General features: G+C 39.2%; 1 protein-coding gene across 2 annotated transcripts in view; it reads left to right on the top strand.

Annotated features, from left to right (window-relative positions):
* The window catches only part of HDAC9 (histone deacetylase 9), a 281,586-nt gene that overhangs the window by 31,355 nt on the left and 225,537 nt on the right, over positions 1-24,694 (top strand). Inside the window, exons 3-5 of one of the 2 annotated variants that reach the window (XM_010577624.1) lie at positions 20,902-21,143; positions 22,101-22,251; positions 24,451-24,577. In XM_010577624.1, the coding sequence (XP_010575926.1) occupies positions 20,902-21,143; positions 22,101-22,251; positions 24,451-24,577 (520 nt within the window). The remainder of the gene's footprint in view (positions 1-20,901; positions 21,144-22,100; positions 22,252-24,450; positions 24,578-24,694) is intronic. The other variant, XM_010577625.1, reaches the window with a different exon arrangement.

Below are 24,694 nucleotides of genomic sequence, written 5' to 3'. Positions count from 1 at the left end.
TTACAGATATCTAAGAATTTGGTTGAGGAAGAGGCTTTTAAAGCAAATCAGTTGGATTCTGTGTGAATGAACAAACATTTTTGAAGGAATAGATTGTCTCTGCAACAGTTTTCAACTGGCAATTGATCTGTGGTAATATTTATGGTTTCGGCATTCCACTGTGTGGTTTCCTGCTGAAGAACATGGCTCTGGCATCCTGGCCAGTGCTGAAAACCATGCGGGGAATCTTTTTACTCCTTTAAGAGGTGTGTCTAATGGGGACCTTTCTATGAATGCATATTAATCTTTAGGTATATCAATCAATCTTGAACTGATTTCAACTGTTAGTTAACAATTTGGGCTGTAAATTAGAAGTCTGCGTGAGATGTAGTTTTCCACAAAACACTGTTTCTTGATGTTCTGCATATTCTCTCTGTATTTTCTTCCTCACAAAAACCAGAAGGGAATTAAGTTACGTTAAACTTTGAGTCCTAATTTGAGCTTCAGTTTCTCCTCTGTAAATCTGTCTGTGGATGCTCATACTGGACATATTTCAATGGTAGCAAGTGCTGTTTGGACAGGTTTTTCACTCTTCTCCCTTTCTTTCTGCCTTATGGGCAGGACGGAAAGCAAAAGCGGAAGGAATAAGTTGCTAGCTGCAAAGGAAAAGCTGCAATTTTGAAACTACATGACTGAGAGAAGCAAGGGTTTGATATATGTCATATTTACTGTGATAATAAAAATACTGAACTTTATAAGATGGTAAGATTTTGTTGAAGTATTAAAGAAAGAGTCACCTGTAAGAAGTGTGACAAGTATGTGACTGCTTTCTTGTTGTTGATTTTTGGCCGTGCTCTCCTTTCTTATGTTTCCTTTAAAGAGAACTGGTAAGACAAGGACAGAAGAATGATGTGTCCAAAAGATGCATCCCGGGAGGAAGTAGACAGCCAGGATGGTTCTTATTTTGTAGCTCTTAGCAAGGCAGTTAGGATTCTTGGGTGGATAGTGAGGTGGCCGTAATCTATCTGGTGCCCATCCCACTCCAGATAGATGAGGAAAAGCTGTGCAGCTAGGGCTCTCAAGAGCACCCAACCATACTGTGCTCTTTGCCATTCATAGACAAGGTTTCCCTGGGGAAATTAGGCTGAGGCATTGTGTACCTGAATTGCGCTAGCTGTGACTGTATTTTCTAGGAATGGCAAGTTTGTCTTTTCTGTGTAATTCTCTGTAGTCTCTCACCCAATACCAGCAACACATCAAAGGACTATTCACACAACCCACATTAAAAATGTTTCTGTCTTCTGTCTTTTTACTCCCTTGAGATATAGACATATCTTAGAGAAGGCAATAGAGCTGTGTCAAAGATTCATGCTGTGCTCTGCAATGACATGAGCTCATTCAGCACTGGTGGCAGCTGATTTGTATTGATGGAGACTTCCCACATGTTGAACAGAGACATCATCTGTACTTGTGCCAGAAATCATTGTTTCCCACCTGTACAGTATAATCTGCCCCTAATGCCTACGACCTATTTTTAAATGTTTGTCTTTATAGCTGCAATATTTGTAGAAACACCACTGAAATGGTCAGTAACAGAAGTGCAGATAACAGCTGTGTAGCTCTCCCCATTTTGTGGTATATTCTTAAAATAAACAGTGGTACAGCCATTTGTTGTGCACACTTACTACTCACTGGAAGAAATCGTATCTTTCATCATTTATCCACAAAGAGCTGTTGTGCTCTGAATGGTACATAGGTTCTACTGTCTTTTGCATACCTCTCTCTGCAAATGATATCCGCTCTGTATCTTTACTTTCACAGTAGAGCTGCCTGCTCTGTTATCTGTAGTTTGCCATCAAAACTGCAAACAAAAATGTGGTGGGAAAATACTGTCTACAGATGAAAGTGCTTATAAATTAAACATGCCATGCAACAGGACGTTCAGATTACAGACCATTTTTTGAGCTTTAAAAGGGTTTTGTACTGGAGATGATATTAAGTTGCACACAAACTACACTGAAGTTAGTAAGAGCCAGCTGTTTGCTAACAGCATAACATAACAAACCATAGCAGTTTAATCCAATGAGGGATTAATTAATATGATCTGAAAAGGAAATCATATGGCGGTTTTCAGAAGGGAAACTGGCATTAGAGAAGACTTTCATAGATATACTACTCCATTGTAGGATTTCTGACTAAAGGATTGTGCAATAGTTACAAAAACTGGTGAGGGAGGTATCACATTAATAGATTAAACTGGTAATTGAAAGGTGCAGTTTAAAACCCAGACATTTCATAAGATCTTTTCCAGAGACTGCAAATTCTTGTTTATCAATCTAAATATTAAGATGTAGTAGCAGGGAAATTTCCAGTGTAATCAATCAGTTTTTAGAATGTATATGCGCAAATATATATGCTCAGATAAGAGAGATTGCAAAATGTCCATATGAGGGAGGTTGCACTCTCAGTGTGAATAAATGTGGCATCTGCCAATAGATTTGCCACTGCCATTGCTCTGCTCTGTCCCTGCAGAGAGAGGGAGAGCAGAAAAGAGGCTCCAACTTGGCCATGTGGTTTTTGCCAGTCCCCCTTCTCCGAACATGACAAGTAGTGTTACTTTTAGGGGACTGCCATAGCCTGGCATTGGCAGACTGACTCTAAGCAGGACTCTGCCAAGAGCGTGGGTCAAAGGGGGCAGGAGAAGGGTTAGGAATTAACATGAAAGGCACAGATTTTCTTTCAAATGCCTTTTATCTCTGTAAATACTATAAAAACTTGCAGAATCTTGTACATCTGTTTGACTGAAGGCCCGCCCCATTTTTACATGAGATGGGGTTAAACGCATGACTTCCCTCAGTGCCTTTTCACCCATTTAAGCTTTTCTCTCTGAAGAAATTACCTGCTTTACAAAAATACACTTCTCACAGTGGAATCATAGATCAGCAAAATAGTGTGAAATGGCTATTGGGCTAAGAGAATTGTTGTACTGGTGAGTACTCAGGTAACGTTGGCCAAAAGATGTGAGCAAAATCTGTAGGAATTTCAAGTGAACAATAAGTATTTACTTGTGATCCTTATTTACATCGTTAGGCTGAAGAGAGGCTTAAAACTCATTGTCCTTTAAGATGTGTAACTATCACATCAGAATGATACTGGCAACTGGGACATCAGTATAGATAAACAGTTGGCAGACATGGATTATTTCAGTCCAGTTTACCCAAGCTTCAAAGTCTGCCATGGTGCAGTGGTTCATTAGAGCTATCGGCCTTACAGCAGCAGTTTGTAGTCCTCTTCCATTACCCTGTCTTAACAAATTCTGGGAAGTTCTCAAGCTCTGTCCCTTCTTCTCCAGCTCCCTTATGGGAACCGCTTCTACTCTGTGCCCCTTATGGATCACGAAGGAAGAAATTATTTCAGTTTTTCCCCTGTCTTACTGTGTGTGCTGGTGCCCTGAAGCCAGCTGTAAGCAGGCAAGTACTGAGAGAGGACCCCAGCCAGAGTCTTAGAAGGACCAAGAGCGTGACTTCCACTTCTCTGTCCTTACTTGAATGTTCATGCTCCGTACTGCACCGACTCACCCAGCAGGGAATGGCAGAAAAGAGGATACAACAGGGAAATCGGTGTGTCAGTGGGGGAGCAGAGGTTTGTCTAGCAGTGCAGACCCCCTCCTCACCGCATTGCCCCTAGTACACAATCCAAGTGGCAGCCAGCCTCAGCAAAGCAGTTTAACAGCCCTGTGGCTGGCTGGGTGAGATTTCTTGCTAGATGGTTTTCTTTACTTAGATTGAAACTAGCTAAAGACTTGTAGCTTCATATTAGTGGCTCTGTCTTTCACAGGCTGCAAGAGCGGTCAGTGAAATGGCTGGGAGGTTGCTACTGGGAGTTGTCATTATCAGTTATCATGGGCTATTTTTTGATCTCAAGTGGTGCTCCTGTCCTGTAAGAGTTCTGCTTAATGTAAGAGTGGTTTTATCATTGCTGAATGAAGGCTGCTCCCAAGGCACTAGGGTACCCAACTTGACAAGTTTTAAAATAGTGTTCATATGGTGTTAATTGGCTTAATTGTATTAAATACAGGATTATGTTTTACTAGCTAAGTGTGGGATGTAAGATTCATATTCATCCCTGAAGAAATAATTCCTTGCTCTTGCTGCTTACACAGCTCCTGCTTGTTTCACAGCACTCACGCTTGCTTCTTACAGGCTCTGACAATACATATTGGTTTATTAAGGCAATCAGGGCTATCACTGGGCGTATCTCATGTGACTATAATTAAGACTCATGCCACACATATTCAGAGTGACTTCAGCCAGTGTCTCACCTCCTTTCGTAAAACAAGACCAGGGAGCTCCTCCTTTTCTCTGGGGAGAGGATTATGACAGCAGATCTGTTATGGTCTGCACCCTGCTTGGGAGGGCTGGCGAGAACTGCTGGAGAGGAGATGTGCAGCTTATGCACAGCGTGAAGCAGCTTAGCTCCCTGAGGTGTAATTTTAAGCTCTTCTCAGATTTAGGAATAATGCTTATACTTGAGCCATTTTTCTCTAGCTTCCCATACTAACCATTAACTGGAACATTATGTAAGAAGAAATACTCTATTCTAGTATGATCAAACAGTTCTTTGTTTTGCAGCTCTTGGCATAGCCTTACAGCATCCGTTTCTTAATCCAGCTCTCCTTATATATTTATAACGTTCAAATGTAAATTTCAAATAAAGTTGATGTTACTTTTTTCTTAGTTGCTCTTCCTTTTTAGCTTGTTTTGCGATAGGAGATCCCAATGCTTCTGCAGCTTTCAACTGAAATGTGTGTGTTTGTAGCATGTTTAATAGTAAAATAAAACAAAAAAATTAAAATTAACATGAATATAAAATTATATGTAGATTTATTAAAATATAAATATAAATGTAACAGAATTTCAAGAATTTAACTTTTAAGGATGCTTTTCAAATAATATTACTTTTAAGTAGATTACTTATTTCAGTGGCACACAGATGCAGTGGGGTTTATGTTAAGGCCCAAAAAGTGTTTTGAGAAGAAACCTTCATGGGTTTGTGTTTTTATTCTATTCTTTTATGGCGGTGCAAGCTTCGGATTCCAAAAAGCCTAAGAAAACAGTTTGTGCTAGCAAATGCAGGTATTTCAAAGCATTAATCATTTTACTCAGCAACTCCAGTAGCATGTTGATACTTCTGTACTCAAGAGACTGTGGTCAGTCCTTGGTGCCCAAGGTCGGGCTGAGGACTGGAACCACAGTCGTTTAGCAGGAAGTTTATACTGGTTCAGACTGTGCCTTGTAATATTGGGTAGCCTACTGTGGAAAAGGAAACTGCAGGGAAGGGATGAAAACAGCTCTGCATGCCCATGCCAACATATACCACTGGTTCAATGAACCCGCCAGTGGGAGGAGGTACCAGCAAATGTTACATAGTCAAGAGTAGTACCTGGAGGTGATGGTGAGAAGCTTATAAAGAGCATGAGAAGGGAGAAAAATACACAGTATCTGTTCAAAGCCCACCAAAAAAATCTGAATTTCACTACATAATCTCCTTAAATATGGTTGTGCTTGGCGGGGGCAGCATTTGCCGCAGTTGCTTTGCTCTTTTTGCTGTCTGTGCTGTGGTCCTCTGTATTCTTTCAGAAGTTTTATATGTATTTGAACTTTTTTTTGCTGAAAGTATTGCAGTATGAGAAAGGACATAGGTAGTTTAGTTTGAGCAGAAAAATAATGAGACGAGAGTAATAACTATGCATGGAGAGAATTTGTGGGAAGTGGATTTCCTTCACTCTGCTGGGGTTTTTTTTGGAAAGTGCAATATATTATCTTGAAATTATTTTAACATGGAGTCCGCTGTATTAGAGGAAGGAAGAAGTGCTTCTAATCCAACGTGACAATAATAGGTGAATGGACAATCATTTCTCATGAAATAGTTGCAGATCTGTTTCTTGGAAGAAGGTCAGTTTTGACATTTATTTATGAAAGGTAAATTGGAAACTGTTTATAGTGTAATACAGTTATCTCCAATTATTCATTTTATCTTAAACACTTTTTTACTTTCTTCTCTCATTTTCAGCAAGTTCATGGTAGGATCAGTAAGTCCTGAAAGGCTAACGGCATTGATGCCTGTCTCTGAAGCTTTGTGGGGGGGTCCCCTCTGGAAACAACACTGTACATACATTATAGAAATCAGTCTTGCTTTCTTGAGACATGTTTGTGTCTTTCTACCCTTTGTTAATATGATTCTCATTTAGAAACAGGAACTGTGAAATGTGCTGAGGAATAAATAGATCTCTTCTAAATAGACATTGTCAAGGAAGAGCAAAGGAAGTGAATTGTGTGAATTCTTAGAACCGAGTAACGTTTATTTCAGAAAAAGACATACTTCTCAGGTCGGAATGGCTTTTGGTTTACAAGTAAGTTACTTTTGCTCTTCTTTGTAATAATGGTAATGGGGAAATTTGTGATGGCAGTTTCTGCAGATGGGAGGTTGCAGAAGGTAGCTATTTGAGTGTATCCACCAGCTTGATATCCAAATTGGTAAAGCCAGTAGCATTTTTAGCCTGGATGGGGACTGCATTGAAGCTTGTGTCACATGAGCCTGCCTGGCATTATCAGGATAATCTCATTACTGTAGCAGTGTCTTGAACTTGGAAGCACGTGGGACTGAACACACACATGGGGAGAACATGCCCTCTAAGGTCTCAGCGGAGGGCTTTATTTAAAGGGCTGGAAAGTTTAGTGGGTAGTTTTCCATCTAGCCTCCCTCTTTCGTTTGAGGGACAGATGGTCAGCAGGTCCACACTGGAAAGGCAGAAGATAGCTCTGAAGAGGGTTAATGTTGCTCTGAGATCTCAGAAAGAATTGAAGTGAGCACTAGCTTCTCTACCTGCCATGCTCTGGAGTAGTTCCATGCGGGCAACCATTTTTCAGGAACTGGTCAAATTCTGAAGATCTTTTGTGTCATTTGCACATAGGTCCTTTCTTAGGACATTTGGACTAGCAGATAATTGTGTATTGAGCTACAGGTTTTTCACTCAGTTCTGGAAGTTTGGGGCCTTTAGCCAGATTTCTGAGTGATTGGCAAGATTTTGTGCGTGTCTTCAGATGGTTGTGAAAGGTCATCATTGGATGAAAGTCATAAGGTGCTGTTTCAGTGGGTTTTACTGAGGGTTTGAATGGCAGAAGAGACAAAGTTTATTGATTTTTTTTTTTTTTTATTTCATTTATTGTGGTATTAAACTGTGCGTCTGGATATGTATGTTGTGTCCATTGGCTGGCATACAGGAATCAAAAGCTGCATATCGTGTTGCCAGACGTCATTTCCAGTCAAAACCCACACATTTCAATAAGCTAAATTTCAAGCAGGTGGCAGCAAAAATTATGTCGGATGGTTCAAAAAAAAGGGATTTCGAAAGATCCCTGATGATTTTCTTGTTAACTGTTGGCTGTAATAGTTTGCCCCTGTCAACAGAAAGGGTGATCCCACCAGTAGCATTGCCGAGATCTTCACCTTATGCCACAATAACATGTGTTATATGTCAGTATAAATGCATTTGCACAAAATTGTATCATACATGGCATACAGCCATATATGTCATTGTTGACTAACAAAGAATCCTGGGTCTCCTTGTTCCAAGGAGTGCAGGATCTACAGTTGTTCAGCCTTGTGACCCCGAGTCATGCAGCTTTATGGCATTTGATTTCCATACCTTTTTAGAGGTGGGTGATAAATATAGCATGGCACTGTCTGAAGTCAGCCTCCTTGTAATTAGTGGTGAGATCTCAGCAACTTCATCCAGTCTGCAACTAGTCTCCTATCAGAATGTCTTCTAAGAAGAGGTGAAGCAAGCTCTATAAAAGATAGTGCAAGTTCTGGAAATGGGTGAATTAAGAGGATAGTGAAGAGTGACATTTGGTCGTTTCTGATTTTTCAAGAAAGATCATATGCTAATTTTTTATCATCTCTGGCATGGAATTTGAGCCATTCATTTTACTTGTATTCAAAAGACATTGAGGGTAAATCCTTCAGGAGCCCTTTTGCATGTGTGTTGACTATCAATTTCATTTTTCTTTTTTTCTCTGGCAGATATAGGTGTGATTGGAAATGAAATGGAATATTACGGGTGCATAAGTGAGCTCTTTCTGAACCGAGAGCTAGTCAGTTTGTCACTTTGGGACTCTGAGTTGTGGAGAAAGTGAAAGGTAATAGTATTGGGTATCAGCTTTGCTTTGTGGTGTTTCATCAGGTGCATAGCTCTCGATTGACAGAATAGTACTCACATACTTGGAATGAGTGAAATCAATGACATCTCCATTGTCTGTATTTCCAGACCTCCTTTCTTTCAGGTGGACTGACTCTTGGTCATTCTCTCTGTATTTATACTATGTCCAGACCCTATTATTGCTGTGCTTTCTGCAGAGTGTGTCTGTCTACAGTGATGAGTAGCTAGTGGTTGTGCAGATTTTGTGGTAGTTCTAGGAAATGGTGTTTTATGTTGGTGAGTAGGGGAAAGTCAGCTTCATGTGGTATATTCATCATCTTCATTTCCTAAGACATTGCATGAAATATGCTTTATGGATATACTACCATGGTCTCAGCATTCATTTAATTAATTGAAGTTTACGGTCAGCAAAGAGAGTGCTGTGCCAAGGTTGGCTACAGGGAAATCCATAACAGTGTAGAAATTTCAGTTCAGGTATTCACTATCAGATCCTAATTAAGGGAAGAAAACCAAACACTAGCATATCTAAAAATTAATGTAAATAGCCTCATTAGCCAAAATAAATTCCCATTTCTTAGCAGCATAACTCTGCATGGCAGAAATATAAAAAGCCATAGAAAGTGAAGCTGTACTTTCTGGATGCATTCAAAATTATTTGCATTTTGTTTTTAATTCTTTTAATATGCTTCATTATAATATTTTCAACAAACTAAAACAATTGAAAATCACTTCCTGGTAGCTTTTGAAATACTTCGAGTAAGAAAGAGGAAAACTCAAAATTAGTCAGATTACTGCAGTCAGGAAAAATTTTTAAATTTCTAAGAAAACAAACTATACTGAACAGAAGAACCTAGTAAGGGATGCTGCTGCTGCAACTAAGATGCTCAGGATCCAGCCTTCTGCAGTACGTTGATGAGGAGGTTTCAGGCTAGATTCCAGTTTGTCTCTTGTTAAAGTGAACATGTTAATGACTTCTGTATGGTACCAAGCTCTCTCAGTGCTTTGCCTTAAAATCAGTATTACAGCCTTTCCATGGCAAACCTTAAATTAGTTGCACTGCCTTCTTCTCCCAGTCCTTAATGTGCAATGCCTGATGCAATAATGCCATAACATATTGTAATGCAGTCTCACTGATGACAAAAAGTTCTGCTTAAAGTGCAGAAACTTAGCACTTACTTTCATGTTGCCTCTTGTATTGCAGAATTTTAGTTTGTAATGACATTTCCAGCCAGGTTGAAAAGCTCAGTCCACATGACTAAATGTGCTTCCTACTGCAGTGGGCTAAGATTTGTTCATCTTAGGTCTGATGAGAAGAAAGTTCTACTCTGAATGATTAATGTGTTAAGTGGGAGGTGGGGGTTTCAATATGAGTGGGGTTTATTTAAATGATTAGGCAGAGATTCTCAAAGGACCCAAAGAGTTTCTTGAAGAGTAATTCTGAGTGCTTGACTCTGTTCAGGCAGTCAGTCTAGTGTGCATGTTCCAGGCCTGATCTGCAGATTTCCAAAACTTGAGTTTGAAATTTGAGAAGAGTTCCCACTGATTTTTGTAGAGTTCTTAATAGGAGATTTGATTTCTGGAAAAGCTTGCTTGAGAAAGAATCTCTCATTTGAGACTGAAGAAATGCCCACAGGCTTGACTGACTTTCTGCGTGTCAGATGAGTTGAGATGAAGAGAGAAACAACCAACCCACTAGTAAGAAATGGACCTACTGAAATGCGGAAAACCAAAAATGGGTAATAACTTTTGAATTCCAGTTTTCTGAATTGCACTTGCTAAGTGGCATCAGAATTGAGTAGAATTTTTCTATGGCTGTTGTTTCTTTTGACATAACTGATAAATTTCTTTGAAGTGTTTAGCTTCATTCGTTTCTGGAATATTACAGAATGCAGAACCATTTTTCAGTATTTATTTAGAAGAATAATAACGGAAAATATCTCCAGCTAATGTACTGAGAAAGTTGCCATCATCTTAATAATTTCTATAGTTTGCTTTTCCAATGCTGAAAAATTACAAAGACAGATGTTTGCCAGAGTGAGTAGGAATGTCGGTTTCTTTCCTGTACTTACCACCATAAGTCCCTAACTCTACTTGCTGATTAAGGTGACTAAATCATAAATAAACTGAAGAAAACCTGCTGTATTTACAGTTTTGAGTTGAGCCAGCATATGTCTGAAACAGACTTATGAGTATGGTAGTGTCTTGAACTCAAATAAGAGTAGTAAGTTGGATAGAAATATGAATGTCGTTCTGATTATGTCAATTATTATTTTTTGATGCCTTGAAATCTTATTAATCTGAAGTCATACAGGAGAAGTATACAAATAGGAATTTTGTTAATGACACTTATGCAAAAAAGGTGATTTTCTTATCTCAATAAACGGAACACCAGTTAAGTTTTGTTTTCGTTGTGTTTGGTATCCACATATATCCGGTTATAAACTATTTGTTAGCGATTTCTTCTCTTCTCAGTGCTTTTTCTGCTCATTCTAATTTTTAGTTGATCTGAAAAACCAGATTGACTCCCTCTGGTGGTTGAAATCATGTCCCCGCATTCTGGAGGGAGCCTTTCAGAGATCCCTTTAGTCTGGAGAGCACAAATCTTGAATAGTATTTTCTACGTTTAGTGTTACATCATTATAAAAAAATAGCAATAGCTTTTCTTTCTGTCATAGAGAGTGCAATGTTAGTGGTAAGTTGCTTTTGCTATCTGAAATCTTCTGAATTTAGGGCAGATATTTACAGCACATGTTTTCAAGGAATCAAAGTAGATAGTCAAGTAAACAGAGATATGGACACAACAGGGCTGAAAACATTTACTGTGGTGAAAAGAGAAAAAATAGGAAAGGAGGAATTTAGATAAGTAGTGTAATAGTGATGATACTAATTATGTCACAGAATTACATGAACAAGATGTTATATACCTGGCTTGGGATTTTTTTCAGCTCAAGAACATTATTTGGTTTTAGAAGTAAACATCTGAAAGTTTGCCTTTGCCAAGACACCTTTTTGCTATAAAATGGAAGAGTTCTGCAATATTTAGGTTACAGCTGTGAACCTGAGATGTCTGTCTCCTTTCTTCAAGTAATTCCCCCAAATCCCAAATGGCAGAATAAGAGAGAGAGATTTTTTGTGATGACTTAATGCAAATGATTATGGTTTGGATCTATATGCTATAAAACCACAACTGTCTTCACATTAATGAGACAAAAATATAAGAAAACATCCTGGAAGACTGACATTTCCTTGCTTGTGAGTTCATAATGCCTTTTGTATATTTTATGTAATCTCTTTTACTGGAGTGCCTGCCTTATGTAATGTCTTAGTAATGGAAACGAGCCCATCTGTATGGTAGTCAAGGTTGTTCCCTGAAAGACATACTCTGTCTGCAGCAGAAAATAGATTGAGTCAAGACCTTTAAAACCTTCACAACCCTTTCATCAAGCTGAGAGGGATCTTCCTCAGAAACTCCTCCTTACTTTCTTTACAGCAGCCCATCTTGTCTGCCTATTGACATCATTATCCATCCAACTTTGGGGCTTGAAGGCTGCATAATATTCCCATCAGCTGGATTGCCATTGTTTGTCCCTTGTCATATTCTGCCACTCCTAATTCAGTTCGGCAGTCTAAGCAGCTCTACCTTTCCTTTGCTTTACATCATCATTGGGACCAAATCTTTCATTTTCTCTGCCTGACCCTAGTGTTTTCTCTATGCATGCTGTAATCTCTTCTGCTGCTAGGTGTCAGTAATCCAAGGGGTGGACTTCAGAAAAACGGCAAGCCAGTGATCTAGTATTACTTCATTTTATTTCAGTCACTAGGCAAATATAGTAGGTTTTTTATGTGAGCAGAGGAAGACAGACTCCCCTGAGTATGCTGCAGTCCAAGGCAACGTGGTACAAAGGGGAGCAGAACAGGAAAAAATATATAATACAAGCAAATACATCTTTGCTAATAAACATCTGCAATTGTTAGTTTTGCATAGGATACATAAGAGTTTTATTTCTGAGCTATCATAGTAAGTAGTATTGAGTTGCCAGTCTCTGGCTGGCATCTCATTTACTCTCTCATTAGAAAGATTCTTTAAAAAGTACTATTATCCTTCTATTGGATTTTTCCCCTCCTCTGTGGGAGATTTCAGTCTGGTCTTCCCTTTTTCTCTGCTTGGGATCAAAACCATTTTTAGCCCCGTGCTTGTCAAAGATCAGGATGTTCCATAAATATTTATTAAAAACATTGGAATAATAGGAGGTCTTTCTTGATTTCCTGAGTATAGCAGAGAGGTTGTGAGCTTAATAAGTTACATGTACATGATAGGTTTTGCTATGCAGTAAAAAAGAAGAAAAAAGAAAACCCTAAGTATTGTAGCATCTTGGGGAGCACATACAGCTGCAAAAATAAATTAAAAAAAAAAAAGGAACTGGAAAATATTCTCTTCACTGCATTTTTGGGATCAGTCATCTTTTTCCCTAAAATACAAAGAAGTTGCCAACAGTTCCTTGAAAGATTTGCACTGCATCTTGCCTTCCAAGGGTTTCATGTGGAGCACTGGCTGTCACACCCCTGAAATAGCAAAGCTATTTGGGGATACTTGTTCAGCAAACCTCCGCCCACTGTCTAATTTGCCTGGAGCATGCTGCCCTATGATACTTCAGGATATACCTGCTGGCATGCCCAAAAGGTGGCTGTCTACCTTTGATATCCTCACTTCAAGGAAGAGCTTTTTCCCACCTCTCCTCTTTCTCTACGTCATCCATTTGGGATTAGAATAGTGGTATCTGCACTGTTGGAAATTATTCAGCAGGTACAAACTTGACATTGCCACCAACGTGCCTGCAGCATTCACAGGTGGAGAAGAGATGAAAGAAAAGTAAGTGAAAGTCATATGTTCTGGATGTATTTGGTACCACTTGTAGCAGTCTCATATTGTCTCTGGATAGGGGATGAGGCAAAGACTGTAGCAGGTCTCCAGAATGCCTCATGGTGCCCTTTCGGTCATCCTTAGCAACATGGGGGACTTTGTACACTGTCTTTTGATGTATAATAATACTGACACAATTAAAAGCATATTGCCTTTCTCATGTGTCTGTAGCATCTATCATTATACCTGTTTTAAAAAGGGAGGTGAGAGGAATCCGTTGTATCATGTCTGCTCTTTGCTTGTTTTTTTAGCATTTCAGGATATGATACAAGAATTATGTATGTATGCAAGTGCACGCACACAGATTTATATCACATATGCTTTCATTTTGATTAATTAATTGCAAAGGCTTTAATGAAGTGACCAGAAGATAGCGATAAGCTGGCAGCTACTGATTTGAAGACATTATACCTACTTAGTTCTGCAACCGCTAAGTGGTGCTGCCGCCAAATCAAACCTTACTTGGCATCTTCAGTATGATCTCACTGGCAGTGGTACTGATCCATGCACAGAAGATACACAGCCAAAAGAATGCTATTTTACATTCTTCCCTGTCATTTCTTGTGCGTGCATGCCATGAGGTAGGCACATTATGGTCAAACAGGCTAACCTGATACCATGTATCAACAGCATAATTAAGACTGATATATTATCATTGTTTAATAGAATCACCAGAATGTCATAGAGTTTGGAACTGCAAAGAAAGTTACGTAGAAATTCTACATTTTTAACCATATGTGCATTTATCTTTGACATGTTTTTATTTTGCCTGCAACAGTAGCATCTAGAATTTAGGATATTCAGATTCTTTATATCAGAAGGGCATTTTCCGAAAAGTGAAGATATGGCTGTGTGCTGATGGGTGTAGAGAATGTGTATGTAAGAGTTCTCCTAGCTGAAATATAAATAAAGTAACTCAGAAACCCAAATATAGCTCAGCTTGGATTTCTTGATAAAAGATGATCCCAGGTTTGAGTTTAAAAGCGTTTCACATTCTGATGTGATTTACTGGGTGCATTTGCCTTTATTTGTGCGACAGAAGTAGTTGGCCTGAAATTTGCATGAACTCTGGCAGGCTCGTAAGTGGAACTTTCGCTCGTGTATTCAGTAGAGAAGAAACAGCGAACACTGTAACATTTAAAAACTTCCTGACTATAACAAATTAGATGGCATTTATGTTTGTGTTTGTTATGACTGTTTGACTCAAAAGCCTAGTTGCAGAGAAGGAATCTGATTTTAGTAAATCAATATAATAAAGCCTTTGATTTTTTTACAAAAGCCAGCTAGCTGTAACTTCAGTCTTGGTATTTCAAGGCCTCTCACTGATATTTTAGAAGTTTGTGGTTGTTTGAGCTTCCTTTCCAGGCCCTGGGGAAATAAGAGAATGGTAAATCAAAGCCCAGATAGCTGTTTGCATTTATTTTACTTCTCATTATGACATGTATGCAAACACTTAAAAGAAACAGGGAAAAGGTATAATCATGATAAGATCCCTTTTATAGAACAAAGGGGAATAAATTTCTAGTCTAATTTATTACACTTCTCCTTAATACTATAAACTCAACTGAGTGCCTCATCAGGTTTGACAGTTCACTTATACTTCTGATTCAGTGATAGTACTGTTTAAAATAATTAGTGACTCTTGAAGGATAATCCAAGAAAATAACTGGAAAGTATTTTTTCTGCTCTGAAATGTGTCCTAATTTCTTGTCCTTTTCCTTTCCAAGTGAGGAAGTTTTAAAAGTACAAATTGCAGTCGAGTACTTAACTGCCATAAAAAGTCATCATGTTGCCTTTGAAAAAAATCTTCCATTTGCAGTTGCTGTCTTCTTTCTGCTTCCCTTGCCTGTGACAGCCAAAATCCAGAGTACGATTGAGGATATATAACTAATCAAAAACATTTAATAACATTCAGTGAAATCTAAGTGACACTTTTTTCAGCTTGGATGCATCCTTTAGCGTAATTGTGAGAGTGGAGAAAAAATTCTCCTGATTTTAAATATTGTAAAAAAGTTTTACAAGTGTCATCCTAAATCTGGATGGTTTTGTCCCCATATTAAAATGAGATGCTCTCAAGGCTGTCTTCTTTCACCCCTATACTCGTGAGAGATTCTGCATCAAGCTTCTCAGGTGGCATAAAGAAGCTTTGCCTATATTGAAGTTAACAGAGGAATGACAGATTATGCCAGCTGAGAACTGAGGTACAAGTTTTAGCCACCAGAGCTGGGATGATAAATCATCCCATGGGAGGTAACCTAACCTTTCACAGTTTATTGATCATCTGACTTGTACTTCTGATGTCACTAGTTATTCTTAAAATTTTGTCTTCTTGCTCCTGCAGTCTGCCACACAGGTCTCGCCATGGCACAGCTTCCCCCAGAAAGCCGCACGCCACCTCTCCTCTGGGGAATGGGCTCCAGATTATGAGATTTTTCTGCAAGTTTGAACATTGAACAATTGCTGTAGTAGTTTTCATGCCAGACTTTGTCCTCTTTAGTCATGGCTATTCAAAACCACGTTGCTCACTTAATTTCCCGGCATCCTCACAATGGACACATTGCTCCTCTATTAGCTCTTTATTTACACTGTGGCCTCACTGCCACCTTATCAGTGTGCCAGGGCTGCTCTTAGATTACAGAGTGAGCAATGCTCCTGTAATGCTGCTTCTCAGCACAGAAAGCTCGGAAATTTTAACTCTTTTTCCTGCACTCTATCTCTGGTCAGTGGCTCATGTCTTATTGCTTGGCCAGTCCTTTTCTGCCCTGTCTCCTGCCAGTTACTTTTTGTCTCACCTGCCTGCCAAAGTTTCCCTGCTACCCTCTGTTCCTTATTCCTGCAACTTTCAGCCTCCTACAGTATTTCATTTTTTCAATCTGTGTTCAAAGACACTGTTATGGCTTTTCAGGTATCGGGCTTTCAAGTCCTGAATGAGGTGGCGCATAAATCTGGAGAATTCAAGGTTTAAACTGGAGCATAAATTTAAAGTATTATCTTTATTGGGGTGGGGAGGGATCTTCCACTCCTTCCACCATTTAGAGCTCTTTTCCTGTAAATTCCTGAGTGCTCTGATTATGTCATGATTGACTGATGGCTAATCCTGTAAAAGGGAAGTTTTTTCACTTTCTTTGAATGAAGAGGCCAAATAGAGGCAGTTTCTTTTACACTAAAATGTGCAAAACTGTTCTGTTTTTTTTTCATTTTATGAAAAGCATATGAAAACTATGAAAAGTACTGTACAAGTTAATAATAACTTCAGGTGGGTCCTGTTTTGTAGAGCAGAGTTCAAAAGAGTACCACTAGTATAAACAGCTCTCCCATTCTCTCTTTTCTTTGTAATACTTCACCAAATTGATGTCTGGGGTAAGGTGTAGCCATTTTTTTGGCAGAACGATTCTTCTAGATTTTACTTGTTTTGACGTGTTTTCAGGAATATGCTTTTACTGCCTAATACTGAAGTTGCTAGTTGGAGGAGCTTGTCATCTGTCTCTTGTCACGTGTAATCTTCATTTAGCATTCCAACTTTTGTAGTCCTCCTTGCTGACTTCATAAACCTTAACTGCTTCTCCAGTAAAAGGCTGCCTTGGATGACCAAGGCAGGAGAAAGGTCCTCACCCACTTCATGCCCTGTTCCTCTCTCCAGCCTTCCTTACTGTCCCAGCCCAACAGTGTAACCAAGAAATTCCTTTGGGAAGGGGTTGGCTTGAATCCCTGCAGTCCCAGCAAATTCACATGGTTCCTCTAAGAGTAGGAATCATAAATGTACTAGATGAGATGTTCTGGGAAGCCAGCCTACTAGAATTCTTCTTCATTGCATCTCAGATAAAGAATGGTGACTGTTCAGCTGATGGCAGCATACCTTGTTTAAGTTCCTGTTTTTAAAGATGGCATAAATGTCTGCCAAGAAAGGTAACTACAAACAAAAAAAAGAAGATTGCCCTTCTTGGGAGATGATGGTAAGAAAGTGGGCTGGTTTATTTTCTGATGTTTTCCCTTAGCACTTGTGATTCAGAAGATCTGTGTATTCTAATACACCAGAAGTTGAAACTAGTCACAGGAAACAAAGCTTGAAATGCCATCTCTCAGTGAAAGACTTACAGTTTTTCAGTGATTCCCATTTTAAGGAATGGTTTCAAAAAGCAAAGCCTCAGGGTTAAAACAAGCTCTTTTACCTCTTTTTACATATGTTCCAAGCATCTCAATCTATTCAACAAGAACAAGCATGCTGTTTTGCAAGTATCTTATTTTCTTTCCACAGAATGTCAAAAGCACTGTGGGAAGTGCCATCTATGCAATATAATTGATATGGACGCTCTTCTGAGACTATTTTTGTTGTTATGTTTCAAGATAAAGGCGATTGAGTATTTTTAGGAAAAATAAATACATACGCCTTTTGCAGTGTGTTGTAGCTGAAAATTAAATATTTTTCTACTCAGGTTTTGGCATATTTCCTGGAATCACCGAGCTTTCAGTAACGTTTTTAGTTAATATTCTGCAGCCTACTGTTGTGTTCACCGCAGCTGACATGAGCTCAGAGAGTTTGTCTTTATTTAACCTTAGAGAGGAATCCCAGGCTTGTGTTGTAGTCAGCAGAGCTGTTAGGAAGGATCTGCTGCGGACCGCAGTGGAGAGAGTGCAGGCAGGGTCCTACGCTGAATCGTGCCTGCTACAACATCGTTCCATTGGTGATACTGGAAATCCTGCAAAACAAGGCTCCTTAAAGTGAAGTTAGCCTTTATCAAGCTCTGATTAGTATTTTCTTTCATTATCCATCCTTTTCCTTCTTTGGCTAATATCTCAATGAATCCTGTTGTTGAAGTCCTGTATCCCATTATTTCTTGTGATGTTTGGAAGTTGAGGGCACTGATTAGGATGTTCCTTTTCTACGTGAAAAATACATACATCCTTGTGTAGAGGGAGTGAAAAAACATTAAAAGCCCCAATGAGAATAAACATCCTGCACCACCTTTGCTCTTTCGAGATTTAAAGTTGCGTTGGGGTGGCAGGCGGAAAATGCTTCCATTAAAAGTCAAAGCTTTTAAAGATACTCATCTTGATTCTCTGCTCCATTACACATTTTTCACACTGATGTAGCTCCACGGGGCTGCTTTGTCTCTTTCTTGTCAGCTGGTAACAAGTGAGGAGAATGTAAATGGCCTGTGGCATTAGGACCGCCTAATAGACAGTAGCAAACCATTCAGTTTGATTCGTGATTTTATAGTAACTTGTTTAAAATAACTTCATTGATTAGGTTGACTATTATCCAGCTAACTATTAGCTATTACAGTTTTAAGACAGCAATTACCCTCAAAAGTTAGTATACACTATGTCAGCAGTTACTAGTAGTATTGGCGGTAACCTTACTGTTAGCAATATTTATGCCAGGAAATAAATGCTTGTCTTATTTGTCAGTAAAAATTGGCATTTAAATGACATGAAAGATTATGTATTGATTTCTATGGATTCAAGCATCTAGAACTACCTTAATGTTTATTTTCCCCCACATTAAGAAATGAGGTAAAGTTGAACTTGATGAAGTAGATATTCCAGCACTAGATTTATTATTTGAGTGTGTGAAAATTCTTGAAAATGTGTATCTTCTCAAACTGAGCCTGATTTCAGCTGTATGTTTTACTAATAGTAGAAGGAAATTTCCATCGTTAGAAAAATCTGGAGGCCTCCCCTCACGAGAAGTGCTCTGAAAATGAAGAAGCAGGATGCTCGTCAGAGATAGGAAGTATAATCAGCCTGAATCGCCATGCAGACCTGTAGGGGTTGATTTGTAGCCAATATCTGCAAAATAAACTGCAGGGTTCAGTTTGCAAACACTATCGCAAACCAGACCCTGCAGGGTTTGCCAAGCTCCAGTTACTATTATTCCTCCTAGTAAGGCTTATTATCCTGTCACAGAAGATGTAAGAAAATCCATCTCTCCACTTTAAACATGATAAGCCTTTGTCACCTACAATGCAATTAATGTTAAAAATAGAAGAGCGCCGATGATAAGATTGTGACTTGCAGGCAATGAGCCATTGTCCCGGAGACTTATCTGGAGGGCCAGTCAGCCCACACGGTTTGCTGTCAGTTTGCTGATTGCCATTTCTGTCCGAGTTTGATGAAATATTCATGTCTTTGCTCTGCTCGCTGCAAGCACTATTGATTTCTTGTATAAACGTGGCTATATTTAGTCTAGACAAATGGAATGTGGATTGCTGCTGAATAAATGGGATGAAAGGCTGGGGGTTTGCCTGTCCATTTCTCTTGGTCTGTGGCAATTATTTATAATCAAGAGTAGTTTTTGTAAGTTAAAGGTGATTTTTTATAATTTAGTGATTAGTCTCAGAACAAAAGTAAGCACTTAAGACACAATCATTCTGTTGGGGTAGCAGGTTAAGAAGGCAAATTGTGCTTTGAGGTTTTACAATCACAGTTACTAGGATTTAAAAAAAGAAACGGCCCAGGAAATTGTATGTTTCCAGAATTTGGAGAAAAAAGAACATGATCAGTAGAAGAGATTTGGTGCCTCATCTCTTATTTGTATAAAACTTTTTACTAGTAGATTTGATCGTACAGTTACAATTAAGTTCTCTCCATTTGCTGCAGTTTCAATTTTACTGCTCCTGCTTGCTAGAATATTTCTGTATCATTTTAGTTTTCTCCTTGAAAACAAATACAGCTGTAGCAGAGCAAAGGAGAAAATACGCTTAAAATCTTGTTCCCTAGTCATTTCCGACAGCATGTTTGTTTTCAGTTAATAATCTTATTTTCCAATGAAGATAGTGGAACAGTAGGAATGGGAGCGAATGTGTTTGTGTTCCACTGTCCTCTCGTGGATGGAATCAGAACTGCTGAGCTTTAGCAGAGACCCTCAGCTGTTACTTATTTTCCTCTTGTAGAAATGTTACTTGCTAGTTTTTTGTTCTTTTGAAATAGATAAAGTTACACTCTATCTCTTCACTTAATATGAAAACCTGAGCTTTATAAGTATTGTAGTGAAATTCATCAAACCTCTCTCTTCTGCTGCGTTTTAGTCCCTTCGATCTAAATAAGGAGATAGAAAAACACAGGATTTTTCATTACTTTAGGGCTAGATTAACAATATATACCATTGCTGCAACAAATTGGAATAATTCAAGATGTTTTCATTTTTTTACAAGCCATATATAGTATGTTATGTCTAATCCAATCCAAGCATGGTGGACACTTTTCAAAAAGCTATATTAAAACTTCTCAGTTTCTGGGTCAACTTATTTTCCTATAATTTCATATGTGTTATTCCTATGTGTTTGCCAGGTAAATTTACATGCAGTAGCTATATAGCATTAGGTAGCTGTTCATGTGTAACAGCATCCTCAGAAAATCTACACGCTGCTTTGGAAAATCTCTTGCAATGTAGTGAGAACTGGACGGCCTTCATCTTACACTGAAGAAGTGCCCTGAGTGTTTATTGTGAAGCATTGATAGTGCCTAGGAGATTCTCACTAAATGTTGCTCCATTAGGCTGTGACATTAGGTTTTAGAACTGGGTTGCTTGCAGAATATTAATCTGGGAGCATTTTTGCAGAGAATGGAAAGTAAGTGATAAAATAATTTGTAAAATCTCCAATTGCTAGTAGGAATGTCTGAAGTTTGCATACAGCATAAAATCCATTAGTGTTTTGTTAGGTCTGTACATTGAAGCAGTCTTTGAGTGAAATTGGTCTTTTCCCCAGCAGGAATGATCTCTATTTTCCTTCTCCGGTTATATTTAATATATATACATTTTGTTGTTTTCTTCCCACAGTGGATGTAAAGTCGGAGGTTCCCGTGGGATTAGAGCCTATCTCACCATTAGACTTGCGAACTGATCTCAGGATGATGGTTCCCATGGTGGACCCAATTATGCGTGAAAAGCAGCTACAGCAGGAACTACTTCTGATCCAGCAGCAGCAGCAAATTCAGAAACAACTGCTGATTGCAGAGTTTCAGAAGCAGCATGAAAACCTGACCCGCCAGCATCAGGCCCAGCTTCAGGAGCACATAAAGGTAGCAACATTTTTCATTTATCCCTCACTTTATCTGCAAACTGAATATGCTTAGGCAGACATGAAAAGGGAACATGCCTGAAAGGTTCACTGTGACTGACAGATGGTGTTTGAGTGCTTATTTCTCTGTTTTTGGGTGATAAAAGCCTTTTCAAGCAAAACTGCTAGCACCGACCAGTGAGTTGCTCACAACAGACCAAGGCAGTACTATGAGAATCATCAAGCTCATGAAGCCACCACATCCACAGAAAATCAAACTACCTATTTTACAAAGCTGGATTTTCAGCCAGACTTCAATATGGCTGTCTTTTCTGTATGTGCAGTTTTGAGTATATTAAGAGACTGCTTTGGGGGGCTACTATTTGAGTTTGTGCCCACAAACCAAACTGATAAGCAAGTGCATAATATTTGCATTTGTAAAATGGAGGCAGGCCCTGAAAGTGTTGTGTTTTCACTCTTCTCTGAACTGCCTCATATTATGTAAAAAGAAAATTATATATGGGGTTACATGCACTATGGTTGGATTGCTGTAATGGATTTTGACCGTGAATTTATGATCTTGCCTTTCTTTTCATTTTTTCCTTCTGAGCTGCTTGCCATTATGCTACTGTGCTAAGCTTCTGCTCGATGGAGCTGACAAACGCAGCGGAGCACAGCAGCCAGAGTTGGGTGATGCACTGGCAAAGAACCCTGTGCAGTTTCCAGGCTTCTTTGCCAAAAGAGAAAGAAGTGAAACCAGAGCAGCAGGCTGCTAGCTGACATTAAAATTCATTTTAGTGACAGCCAGTAATGCACTATCCCGCTTAAAAGACTGGGGAAAGTCAGTTAAGAGATGAAAAGAAGTGTAAGCACAAAAGCAAGCACTGATACTCAGTTATTCAAGAGGGTTGTTTTAGCCAGGACTGACCTAGAAAACAGTGCAAACTGCACTTTCTCATGTCTTTTTGTTCTGTGCAAGTTACAACAGGAACTCCTAGCCATTAAACAACAGCAAGAACTCCTTGAAAAAGAACAGAAACTGGAGCAGCAGAGACAAGAGCAGGAACTGGAGAGGCATCGCAGGGAACAACAGCTTCCTCCCCTCCGAGGCAAAGAAAGAGGCCGAGAAAGTAAGAGCCATTGTACCATGAATCCTAATAAGAAATTGATCTATTCCCCTTTGCCTTCTCCCAGCCAAAATGGACGATGAACAGGAACCTGAAGCAAGCCTATTACTGTGTGAAATACACAACTAGAGAAGTTGAGGCTGTGCTTGCAGAAAGGCAGGGCCACCTGCTGCACCCACAGAAACACATTGCTGGTTTGTGTGCAGACTTGGAGGACTGTAGGAAAGCACACTTTGACAGACCTGTGTATATGTCTCTCAAGAATCTACCTCTTTTTATAAAAAAAGAGGGAATTTGAAAGCCTAAAGCTTCACTTGAGAACTTCATTCTGAAGAGCTTATTTCCCAATACAGAAAGCACCACAAAACAGCAAAAAATCAAATTACTTGCTGATTAACTAATTTGAGCATTGTTTCAAGATTGAAAATATGACAAAATATTGAAGAATATCTTTGACTGGGACTGCTGAACACTTTTGCTAGTACTTCTTCAAACTGCCTTGTGTTTGTTCTTGATGCCATTTCATGAGGCCCAACCAAGGGTTATTTCTAGCTCACGTATATCTCAAAGGCAAATGACAGATATAAAGGATACTGTTGGAATTTGGTGCTCACTAGAGGGAGACAGATACAAATAATTCTCCTTCATGAGGTCAGTTTAAAAATCAGGTTGAAGTACATTGTGAAGGTATTCAAAATGAAGCTGCCACCAGCAGATATTGTTACTTGCCCTGCTAAAGGACCACAAGAATTAATTGACAAAGACCGAAGCAGAAAAGAGCTGTACGTTATGCTCGTGCCTTTTTTTCTTGGGTGGAAAAATATATCAGTTCAACAGTTGTAGGTGTACCACCATATCGTAGGCTTTAGAAATGAAGGTGTCTACGGTGCTTCCAGTACTTTGGTGAATGATGAATCTCTGCAAGCATCACCAGCTTATTGACCTAGCAGTGGGAAGGTGGCAGAAACTGCAGGAACAAAAGGTTTCTGTAAGTGGTATGAAAAATCAGCCTTCATATAAACAGTTGGGCTTTATTAGTGCTCCCACCAAAGGAAAAGCAGTGATGTGAACTCAGTGGTTCCCTTCTCAGTTTGGCTTGCTGGGTGGCTGTTCAGTATGTAGCTGCCAGCCAAGCAGCACTTGTGACCCCCCAGGCCCAGCCCCAGCATTTGCTGCTACTGGTGTTCTACTTAATGACTACAGGAGGGAAGAAAGGTGCAGGAAGGGGAGTTAGGGTCTGAAGCTGAGGGGTAGTAGAGGTATTTTATGGGAACTGGGTCATAGGGGGACATGCTCACCAGCTAGCTGTGCTGTGTCAGGGTTGGGTGACCAAAAGAGTATCAGTATGCCCTAGTGCTGCTACTTTAAAGAAATGTTTTTTCTTCCCTTTTTTGTCACTGTTTATGGAAAACTGAGAGAAGATTTTTCTTCTTCATGCTTTTTTAATAAAGAGTATTATGGCTGTGAGTAAAGAAGCATGTCCCATGCTGCAAGTAGGAATTGGCAGTTTAACCTGACATTGACATGCCCTACTTCTTGTACTGTATTGAGCTAACCACCAAGAGAGGTCAAACTGCACTGTGTCTTCCTGGTGTTTCGGTCTTTCTGTTGGTTTTGTGTTGTAAGAGTAGAGTTATCAACTAAGACTCATGTTTCAGACTGTGGTCTGTCTTCCAGACATCACAGGTACAGGCTCTTAAGGGGCTTAAATAAAAAGGCTCACTGCTGGCTCTTTCTACGGCATTCTGCTCATAACCAAGACAGTGTTCAGAGGACAGTTTTGGTGTGCTATCACTATTTACTATTTACTAAAAGATAAAACATTCTTTAATGCAAACTCAAAGTGACCTTTTGTCACTATCTTTTTAGTTCTATCCTTGGTTTTGTATTTGGGAATTATTAGGAAATAATTTAAATTCTGTAGATACATCTGCCCTGGATGAATAGCCTCATCTACTGTTGAAATACCCCTTATGACTTCACTGAATATCTGGATTATGGCCAACTTCAGTCTTCTACAGACAAACAATTAATCCGAATGTTATCTCTTTTTGAAGGATTTCCAACAATATTTTTTATAGTTTACAACACTTGCAGCAGCAAGACTCAGGCTTTTTTTGTGTGTGTTTTGTTGGTTTTTTTTTCTTTAAAAAAGTAATTTTTTGAAGTAAGATAAGATATGTTAAATTCTTTGTGTCTTAGGGGCAGTGGCCAGTACAGAAGTGAAGCAGAAACTTCAAGAGTTCCTGTTGAGTAAATCGGCAACAAAAGACTCTCCAGCAAACGGGAAGAATCATTCCATGAGCCGCCACCCCAAGCTCTGGTACACGTATGTTCAGTATTAAGCTGTTTCCTTGCCTTGTTGAGGTATCTGTTAAAACTTGCCAGAATGCTTCTACAGCAGGGGTATTGAGAGTCTGCCTCCAGAACAAGACAGAAGTTCAAC

The sequence above is a fragment of the Haliaeetus leucocephalus genome, unplaced genomic scaffold (assembly GCF_000737465.1).
Source record: "Haliaeetus leucocephalus isolate CR32 unplaced genomic scaffold, Haliaeetus_leucocephalus-4.0 Scaffold566, whole genome shotgun sequence".
In the NCBI taxonomy this organism is placed as follows: domain Eukaryota; kingdom Metazoa; phylum Chordata; class Aves; order Accipitriformes; family Accipitridae; genus Haliaeetus; species Haliaeetus leucocephalus.
The sequence above is the reverse complement of the archived record's forward strand: the minus strand, read 5'-3'. Positions and strand labels throughout refer to the sequence as shown.